Here is a 10648-nt window from a genome sequence, read left to right on the forward strand (position 1 = left end):
GAGAAGACCTTATGGGAAGAATTGCAAAGAAAAAGCCACTTTTGAAACCAAAAAACAAAAAGAAAAGGTTAGAGTGGGCAAAGAAACACAGACATTGGACAACAGATCATTGGAAAAGAGTGTTATGGATCTTAACCCCATTGAGCTTTTGTGGGATCAGCTAGACTGTAAGGTGCGTGAGAAGTGCCCGACAAAACAGCCACATCTATGGCAAGTGCTACAGGAAGCGTGGGGTGAAATGTCACCTGAGTATCTGGACAAACTGAGCTAGAATGCCAAGGATCTGCAAAGCTGTTATTGCTGCACGTGGAGGATGGTTTGATGAGAACTCTTTTGAAGTAGTTTAAAAAAAATTCACATTGTAATAGTAATTTTTCACGTTATTAATGACCTGACTATACATTGTGATCAGTTAAATGCCACTTTGGTGAATAAAAGTACAAATTTATTTCCATAACAACAAAATCTGTACATTATTCCAAACTTTTGGCTACCAATGTATATATATATCTATATATAAAATAAATATTTGCAGTATCTCTGGAGCTATCTATTTATTTACACTTAGACCAACAATGGAATGAGCTTTTTTATTTTTTGTTATACATTTTTTTCAACTTAACGAACAATTCATAAAGTATCATAATCTTAAAAGTATGAAACATTAAATAAAATATTAAATATAATAATACAATTATAAAATAAATATTTGTAGTACCTATGGAGCTGTTTACTGGTTAACACTTAGACCAACACTGGAATTCTATTATTACCCAAGTTAAAATCCACCTTCATGTTAACTCATTTGAGATGATTAAGTGGTCTTATGTTCATTTTGACTATACATAAGTTATTAGACTCTCATATCCATCATATGCATTAAAATACCATGCAGTGCACCCCCCCAATATGCTTTGGACACTTTAAAAATGTATTAATGTCTTTGCATTACATAACATATCAAACCAAGTGGCATTTATTTTAAAGAAAGAAAGAACAAGCACACTTTTCAAGATTTTTTTTTTTACACAAAAACAAGGTTGTTCGGACTTAAATGATAAAATAATAGATCTTCGGTTCAAAATTAAAACAAAAGGTTTAACTGGTTATCAACATTAGTGGAACATGTCCATAGTTAAGTCAACTACACCTGTGCTTACTCCACAAAGACACCTGTATAAACTACATACCTTCCAGTGAAAATGAGCTTGACACCAGCTGGTTTTTAGATTTTGTTACTTGATGCAATGACATTCATACATTTGTAAGTGTGGCTTAATACTTTTTGGGCAATGAACAAAGTCGATTGCCATCAATCAACCACATGCTCAATCACTTAAATCCAGACATATGTTATTGTATGTGCACATGAGTATTAAATTTCTTGCAGATTAAGTTCTTTACCTGCGTTATCTCCTCTAGCTTCTCCACTAAGTGCCTGCGCTGTTAGAAGATCCATCTCAGGGTTTACACCAATGGAGGCCTCTCCATAAGACAACGAAGACTTGGGATATTCATCCCGATGCAGGACCCCCATAGCATCAATCCTTCCAGAATGGGGTAAAGCTGCCACAGTTTGACTGCAAGTTGGGCTTGAGCTCATGTGCATTTTGTTTTGTGTAATGTGGTACGGTGCACGCAACGGTTTCACCATGGACTGAGGAGAGTTTTCAAGTGGAGATGACGACACCCCTATGGAGTCACCATCTACGGAGGAAGGCTTGTGAGATGCTGAAGACCTAGATGAAGGTCTGGCCTGGAGGTTTGGCTTGGGTGACTGGGTAACCCCACTAGTTGCCAGGTTACCTTCAGAGCCACTTGGCATCTGTGGATTGGCCACACTGTAATAGTCTTCACCCCTTTCTTGTTTGATCTTCTTCAACGCTGGATCAGTGGGATCCTCATGTCCCGGTGTTTTCCCAGGTCTTTTCCTGGGTGTGACATTCGGGGTGTGGTTGGGTTCAGAGTCACCCTCTTCATCAGTAGCCGACGACTCGCAAACTATGTCGTAGAGGTTATTGTATTCCTCGCAGTTGTCATCCATCTCAGAAGGTTCACTGCAGTTGGAGATGTCACAAGAGTCGCGGATCTGACTGGAATCGCCTTGGCTGGAATTGCCTTTGCTCTTTCCGGCATTGCAGAGGAAACGTTCTGTCGAGGTGTTCTGTAAGGCAACGGCTGCCTGCATAATACTGTCCGTATTGATGCTCCGGCTGTCTTGGTAAGACATGCGTTCCTTGTTTCCTGTTTTGCAGGTGCTATTAAGTGGCCAATGGTAAGCATGGCCAGCGCTGCAGCCCCACAGAGCGGTCAGGGTACCGTGTGAGCCTTCATTGAGCATGTGTTTCAGGTTGGGGATCAGGGTGCAGATAGTTCCATGACTGTGGGCCCATTTCACCAATTTTGCCAGGTTATCAGAAGAAGTGTGCAAGCAGTCTTCCATGTTGAGCGCCTTCCCCTGGGACGAGAAGATTGAGCATTTTTTAAAACAGACCATCTTTGAAAATCATACAGTTCAAGTCAATTTGAAATGGCGTTTGCAACCCATTTTACTTCCATAATGTCACATACTTCGGGGTGAAATAGGACATTTAATGAGAAAATAATATACAGCTGGGCCTGATTTTATCCATTGGGAATTGACTGGATTGTGATAAGTTAAAGTTCTGTTACAGTTTGCAGTTGCTTTTGGAAAACTGTGGGTTGTGCATCAAGAAATAGTTCATCCAAACAGGAAAATTCTGTCATTATTTACTCACCTTCATGTCGTTCCAAACCCATATGACTTCCTTTCTCCTATGGAACACAAAAATATATATATATAAAACAAAGTCGTAATTGCTTATTTCCATACAATAACAATTGAAATGTGGTGACACATCAATATAACGTAAAACCTCATTGGCCCTTGCACATTTTGTGACCATACATCATGATGTCAATACACAAGATCCAATGAGGTTTGATGTCTTTGACGTGTCGCCATATTTGATTTGGGCTCTGTATACATGAGTTGTTGTTCAGTTTGATTTGAGAGTGAATAATGACTTAAATTTTAGTCTGCTCATCACAGAAAGTGATCGAATGCCTTCAGAAGACTTGATTCTTGATTCACATGGACTACTTTTATGACACTTTTGGGTGCTTTTTAAAGGGATAGTTCACCCAAAAAATTATCTTATCATTTACTCACCCTCATGCAATCCCAGATGTGTATGACTTACTTTCTTCTGCTGAACACAAACAAAGAATATAAAAGAATATCATAGCTCTGTAGGTCTATACAATGCAAGTGAATGGTGATCAGACCTTTGTAGCTCAAAAAAAAAAAAAAAAAAATCACATAAAGGAAACAGAAGTAATCCATAAGACTTCAGTGGTTAATCCATATATTCAGAAATTATATGGTAGGTGTGGGTGAGAAACAGATCAAAATTTAAATCCTTTTTTTTCCCTCTAAATCTCCACTTTAACTTTTACATCTGAAAGTCATGTTTAGTTTCACTTTCACAAAGTGAGTCACCATTTCCTTCTACTGTATAGAAATTAGTAGTTGACATTTTTTTTAAATATCTTTTTGTGTTCCACAGAGCGACACGAGGGTCAGAAAATTGACAAAATTTTAAATTTTGGGTGAACTTATTAAATTGAAATTAAAAATTAGGAAAATGAACCAGTTTTGTCCCTTTAGAATAACATGCACGATAACCAAAGATTGAATTAGTAAATAGAGTCAATTTTGAGTTCATGATGTTGACACTTTAGAACTAGGAATCCATCTTTCTCAAAACCTCATCATATTAATTCAAATTAGTTTTGTGACCACTCATATGATGATACATATGTTTTGCTTGGTCACACAATAACTTCACATTCAAATAGGGGATCAGGAACAAATGTTTGTGTTGGCATCAAATTGGACCCTAAAACTGGATGTATTTCACTTAAAGCTCTGGAAAAAATTAAGAGACCACTGCAAAATGATCATTTTCTCTGGATTTACTCTTTACAGGTATGTGTTTGAGTAAAATGAACATTTTTGTTTTATTCTATAAAAGTACTGACAACATATATCCCAAATTCCAATTAAAAATATTGTCATTTAGAGCATTTATTTGCAGAAAATGACAACTGGTCAAAATAACCAAAAAGATGCAGTGTTTTCAGACCTCGAATAATGCAAAGAAAACAAGTTCACATTCATTTTTAAACAACACAATTCAAAAATATTTGGTGGAATAACGCTGATTTTCAATCACAGCTTTCAAGCGTCTTTCACATTGCTGTTGGGTGACCTTATGCCACTCCTGGCGCAAAAATTCAAGCAGCTCGGCTTTGTTTGATGGCTTGTGGCCATCCATCTTCCTCTTGATCACAGAGGTTTTCAATGGGGTTCAGGTCTGGAGATTGGGCTGGTCATGACAGGGTCTTGATCCGGTGATCCTCCATCCACACCTTGATTGACCTGGCTGTGTGGCACGGAGCATTGTCCTGCTGGAAAAACCAATCCTCAAAGTTGGGGAACATTGTCAGAGCAGAAGGAAGCAATTTTTGTTCCAGGATAACACTGATTCATGCATCCTTCACAAAGATGATTCCAACCTTGCTGAAGCACCGATCCTCCACTTGGTCGTCTAATGTTTAGACGGAGACCTGGAGAGGCCTTGAAGCCAGTGTCTCGCACCCACTGTGAAATTTGGTGGAGGATCGGTGACTATCTGGGGGTGCTTCAGCAAGGCTGGATTCGGGCAGATTTGTCTTTGTGAAGGACGCATGAATCAAGACACGTACAAAGTTATCCTTCTTTGCGTTATTCGAGGTCTGAAAACACTACATCTTTTTTATTATTTTGACCAGTTGACATTTTCTGCAACTAAATGCTCTAAATGACCATTTGTTTATTTGGAATTTGGGAGAAATACTGTCAGTAGTTCATAGAATAAAACAAAAATGTAAATTTTACTCAAACACATACCTATAAATACTAAATCCAGAGAAACTGATAATTTTGCAGTGGTCTCTTAATTTTTTCCAGAGCTGTATCGGTTAAGCTCAATCGACAGCATTTTTGGCATAATGTTGATTAAAACAAAAATACATTTCGACTCGTCCCTCCTTTAAAAAAAAGAGCAAAAATCAAGGTCACGGAGGCACTTACAATGGAAGTGAATGGGGCCAATTCTTTGAGGGTTTAAAAGGCAGAAATGTGAAGCTCATAATTTTATAAAAGCACTTACATTAATTCTTCTGTTATAACCTCTGCATTATTTATGCTCTAAAGTTGTTTAAAACATAATTTTTGCGGGATTACAGGGTTTACGTGTTACGTCGTCATGGCAACAAGTTTGTAACATTGGAAATAACTTTCAACAGAAAAGGTTAGTATGTGATTTTATCACACTAAAATCATGTTAACATGCATATTGTTTACATCATGTGGCTATAATTTTTAAACAGTGAGTATTTTAACATTTACGGATTGGCTCTCCATTTACTTCCATTGTAGGTGTCTCACTATAACACAGATTTTTGCTTTTTTTTTTTTTTTTAAAGAAGGGACAAGTCTAAATTCATTTTTGTGCTTATCCCCATCAAGACACAAATGCTGTCGATTGAGTCAACTTGTAATGAACCTGGAACCAGGTATTTACATGATACTTCAAAGGAAACCTACACCATGGTTCGTGTCCCAAAAACCATGGTAACTGTAATTTTTGTTAGTGGTACAACCCGTAGACACACCCCTATGCCCAGACAAATACACAAGATCGCACGTGTCAGAAATTATTTCCTGGGTTCGCTCTATTTTGATCAGTTTCATAACACATAATGACGCTGATCTCTGAAACGATCTTTAATGACAAATGCCAATATGTCTCACGCTCCAAATCCAGTGTGCTGCCCACCTAGACCGCAATTTGGGCATCACAGTCGCTTTAAACGATTTAATGTTCGAACGCGCCCAAAATGCTGTTTGTGTAGACAGACTGTGACAGTTTTGAGACACAGCCCTTCTGTCTGTGTATCTGAATACATAAACACACAAAGAGCCCGATAAAAAGCATCATCATACCTTCACACAGGAGACATATTCTCCAATAACCGCTCACATATGCTGCTCGCTGCCTCTTTGTTCGATATCAAGCGTCATTTGATAACGAATACTTTTAGTTCGTCGGTGGTTCTTCTATTTTTGACAGTTGTTTTAAACAAAAGCCATTAATTTTGCTTTTAATGGACGTGCAGCGGGAACTTCCGCAATCGCCGGAAGTACGTGTCTGTGATAGAAGGTGTGCGCGTTCATGTGTGAATGTAGGCTATCTTCAGCTGTGGTAAGAATGAAAAATAATAACAATTTAAAAAAAAACTTCTTATTGGATATATTCAATATGATTTGTTTTAAAAGTATTAGAGATGCCATTGTCGTTACACTTTTACTTTACGTTTACTTATTTTTTCTTTATAGTTTGTTATATTATAGTGTGGCGAGCGTCCCAATTAAAATGATAATTTACTCACTTTTATGAATTTCAAAACTCATGTAACTTTCTTATGATCTTAGACTCATGACCCAGATAGCAGCAGGGGCGGTTCTACTGCTGTTATCTGGGTCATGAGCTGAAAGATCTTTGCAGATCTATAGTTTAATTACTTTATGAGATTAACTGCTCATATTTTCATTCTGTATGGCCTTCTTGCGTCTTTTTACATTGTAGCATCTAAATTCGTTCCTCAGATTATTCTTGAGATACGACTTCAAGCGCTATTTCTGTCATCCGAAAGTGTGTTAGGCACAATGAGCCATTAAGACTCAAACAGCCACAATGTTATCGACTTATTTTCTGATTATCTGGAGTTCCCAAAGAATGCACCCCAGCATAAATTATGTAAGTTAATGTCAACTGTACAGTATATTTTTTTTACCTTTTTGCATATTTTGTTCATAATGCTGTTGTATTTCTTGTCACTTTCAGTTATTTGTCATGTTTATTGAGAGCTCATATTATACTTTAATTTATTAAAAAAAAATTTGTTTTTTACATGCATATTCGAGACTGAGGTAAAAGCATCGCTTTTTACATTTAAAACAAAATTACGAGGGACTGATGTCACATCATAACACACCAAATTAATTAGAATTTTACTTAGTGAATAAAAAGGTACTGAAATGAAAATGCCTCATCACACTGTACACTTTCAGCAAAAATGACGGTATTACTGATCACTTGCGCACTCTGCCATCCGCTGTTGTTGTCGTGGTTACCACAGAATTTGGAATCCCTGCCCTCTGTGACGTCACGTTTTTCGGGTATATAAAGCCGAGGTTTCTCCAGATTTACTCACTCAGCCTGTAGTGAGGACAAGTACAAGAAAGCACGGGACCTCACCAGAGCGAGTGGTAGGCAGGCCGTAGGTAAGAGATCTCTTGAATTTGAGAAAAAGTGTGTCATGAGAAGCACCGTTTGATTTTTGCTAGGGCTGTCAATCGATTTATTTTGAATCAAATCAACTACATGATATGCCTATCAATTAAAAAAATTAATTGCATATAATAATTATTTGCTTAAGTAGGCATAATTTTTTCGAAATGTAATAATATAATTATAAACAGTGTATATAAGAAATATAACAATTTAGACATTACATTATTATGACAGACGAGTAATGAAATGATTATATATATATATATATATATATATATATATATATATATATACACACACACACACACACACACACACACACACACACACACACATATATATATATATGTATATATATATATATATACACACACACACACACACATACATACATATATATATATATATATATACACACACACACACACACACACACACACAATATATTGTTTATACAATATATTACTAAATCATTGAACATAAGTTTATTATTGGCCTCCAATCCACAGCAATTCATTTTTCAGTTGAGTTCATCAATTGAGCTGTTATCACAGGACATGTTCTGATGGACTGGTTTTTAATTACTATAGCCACAAACGGTCCATTTTTATAGCACTGTGTCAAGTTAAATGTGTTTCAAGATGCCCTGGATTTTGCTCCATCCATCTGTCTTTGAACAGGTGTCAGTAATGCCTCCTACACACTACATGACTTTCAGAGATGTCGGATTGTGGTACCGTTCATATTACACATCTGTCTGTCTTGTCATGGAAATCGTAGGGTTTTCAAATTACACGAGGAATCAGCAACAGGGGTGTACACATTACAAAACATTTCACTTTTGATGAATCCCCGACGACTCTGCCTGGACTCCAAATTAAGTTTCACAACAGAGTACACATGAGAAGTGATACGAAAATTACACAAGATCACGCGTTAGTAGGCATTCTTGTGCTTGTCCGGGCGGGGTTTTGAAAATGGCAGACCGCAAGAAGCTTGTGATACATTTTGTGCACTGATTTAAAGCGAAAATTCAAAAATGAAGAAGAAAAGACTATGGAGGAGGGAATGGTTGGGGAGATGCGGGCAGCAAGGATTGTCTGTTCTGCAGAGAGACTTGGAGGTAAATAAGAAATCAGGATACATCAGGACTCCTCCCACTGAAACTTCCCGTGCCCCGTTTCTTGCTCTCTCATTGGCTGTAGGTCAACGCTGCAGTTGTATTCAGTCAAAACAAATTTCACATTGCACGATTTGGAATCGCAGACAGGTCCAGATATTTAACATGCTAGATATCTCGCTGACATCGGCGACGCGTATTAATACATTGCATTCGTCACTCACGGGAGCGAGCTCTGATTTGCCTATGATTTCGGGCTTTTGTCGGCGATCTCCACAAAACTGTTGGTGAGTGAAAATCGGGCCTAAAATCGTGTAGTGTAAACTCGGCACAAGTTCATTACCTGATCAGCTGGAGTTGCGCTGACTGCACCCTGCTGGCTGTGATGTGCAAAAACATGAAGGTGGGACTTCAGGCTTGAACATCTGTAGGAAAACTCCTTATTATGCAATGTACACATGGTCAGGGGGCATGATTAACAACAGTGATGTTTTTAAACACTTTATTGTTATTTTTTTTTATATAGTCAATCGCACTGAATTAATGTTAAATCAACAGCCTCACTTTTTACACATCATAAACATGATTTTATAAAATTGTAAATGTATTAACATTTAATTTAGATACTATTTTGTATTATGTAAAATGGACATTGAAAATGGGGGACTGTCAGTTATCTGGTCCCTAGCCAAGGGTATGTATGGATGGATGGATAGATAGACATACAGATATATGAATTAAACTCTGTTTCAGAGACTAAAATTAATATTTTTTCAACAAAATTGAAATCTATAACTCTTTTATTAAGTATTATTCTCCAAAATTACACCATACATTACAAATGTACTTTACATGACGTTTATGTCTTCATAGATTAATTAAAACAAGCAAATAAGATAAGGTTTCTTAAAGGTGCACTCAGTTGTTTTGTTTTTTTTTTTGTTTTTTTGCTAAACAGAAAGAAACAGTCATAGTAGAAAAGTATATTTGAAAAATATGTTCAAATGATGTACACCGAGATGTCATATTAATAATAATACATTTTATTTATTTTTATTTATATATTTTATTTATATACCAAGATGTCATATTATTAATAATAATAATAATAATAATAATACGTTTTATTTATATAGTGCCTTTCCACAAGCTCAAGGACACTTTATACTCCATATACATTTAACAGGACAAAGTACATTAATACATTTCAACAGAAGTTACAATCTCAGTTATTAGTCTTGGCGAAAAAGATGCTTTATTCTTATATGGCTGGGTGCACAACCATGAGCACCAAGGCAGTTTCTACACTGTAAAAAAAAAAAAAAAAAAATCCTGATGTTTTTACAAAACAAACTGGCAGCTGTGGTTGCCAGAATAATTATGTAAAAAATACAGTAAAAATGTAAACAACTTTACAGAACAGTAGTCAGCGTCTTTACTCGCTGAGCTACCCAGGCCCCTCCTGAAACTGCATTGTTATTCACGGTAGTAATTACAGAAGGGAACATGATGACATGAAGTTCAACAATAGGGGCCTTTCCAAGAGGAATGACCAATAATCATGTAGAGACAGCGCTCAGTGTCACTCACACAAACACTTAACACTATCAGGGTAACACATGAAATTTAAATAATGCAGAAAACATTAATTAAACTACATCAAATATAACACAGAACACACCAAAGTACATAACTGATATTAAAAATGAGAAGAAACATAACTGTTCCCATAAAATATAATGAAATGTAATGGGTCATGCAAGGAATTCTGGGAATGCCCAATTACGGTTTTTAATTAATAAAAATTTACCGTGGGGGTTCACATGACGCCATGCAAGAGACAGACGTGTGAGACACGAGCTCTGTGAGCTTTGCTAGTTTTTTAATTATTTTCATGTTGTGATCCGGTGAGATTCGATACACCCAATTACATACTTGCTCTTTGAGGTAAATATGGCAAAGAAGTCAAAATTCTCAGACTCTGGAGACATTAAAAGACACTTACGTGTTCAAGCTGAGACCTCTGACGGGACTGCGGACTGGAGACACGATTTGGACGGCACGTCGGGAGAAGATTTTCAGCGTCAGTTGTCCAACATGTCAA

At 36.7% G+C, this 10648-nt stretch overlaps 1 protein-coding gene across 3 annotated transcripts in view; it reads right to left on the minus strand.

Annotated features, from left to right (window-relative positions):
* LOC127432344 (uncharacterized) overlaps positions 1 to 6263 on the minus strand; it is a 49835-nt gene extending 43572 nt beyond the window's left edge. For 2 of the 3 annotated variants that reach the window (XM_051683289.1, XM_051683290.1), the window contains exons 1-4: positions 6074 to 6263; positions 4296 to 4494; positions 2760 to 2796; positions 1405 to 2458 (exon numbers count right to left, since the gene is read on the minus strand). In XM_051683289.1, the coding sequence (XP_051539249.1) occupies positions 1405 to 2458; positions 2760 to 2796; positions 4296 to 4357 (1153 nt within the window). In that variant the 5' untranslated portion in view covers positions 4358 to 4494; positions 6074 to 6263. The remainder of the gene's footprint in view (positions 1 to 1404; positions 2459 to 2759; positions 2797 to 4295; positions 4495 to 6073) is intronic. The other variant, XM_051683291.1, reaches the window with a different exon arrangement.
* Between the last annotated feature and the right edge of the window lie 4385 nt (positions 6264 to 10648).

Source organism: Myxocyprinus asiaticus, chromosome 42 (genome assembly GCF_019703515.2).
Source record: "Myxocyprinus asiaticus isolate MX2 ecotype Aquarium Trade chromosome 42, UBuf_Myxa_2, whole genome shotgun sequence".
Taxonomy (NCBI): Eukaryota; Metazoa; Chordata; class Actinopteri; order Cypriniformes; family Catostomidae; genus Myxocyprinus; species Myxocyprinus asiaticus.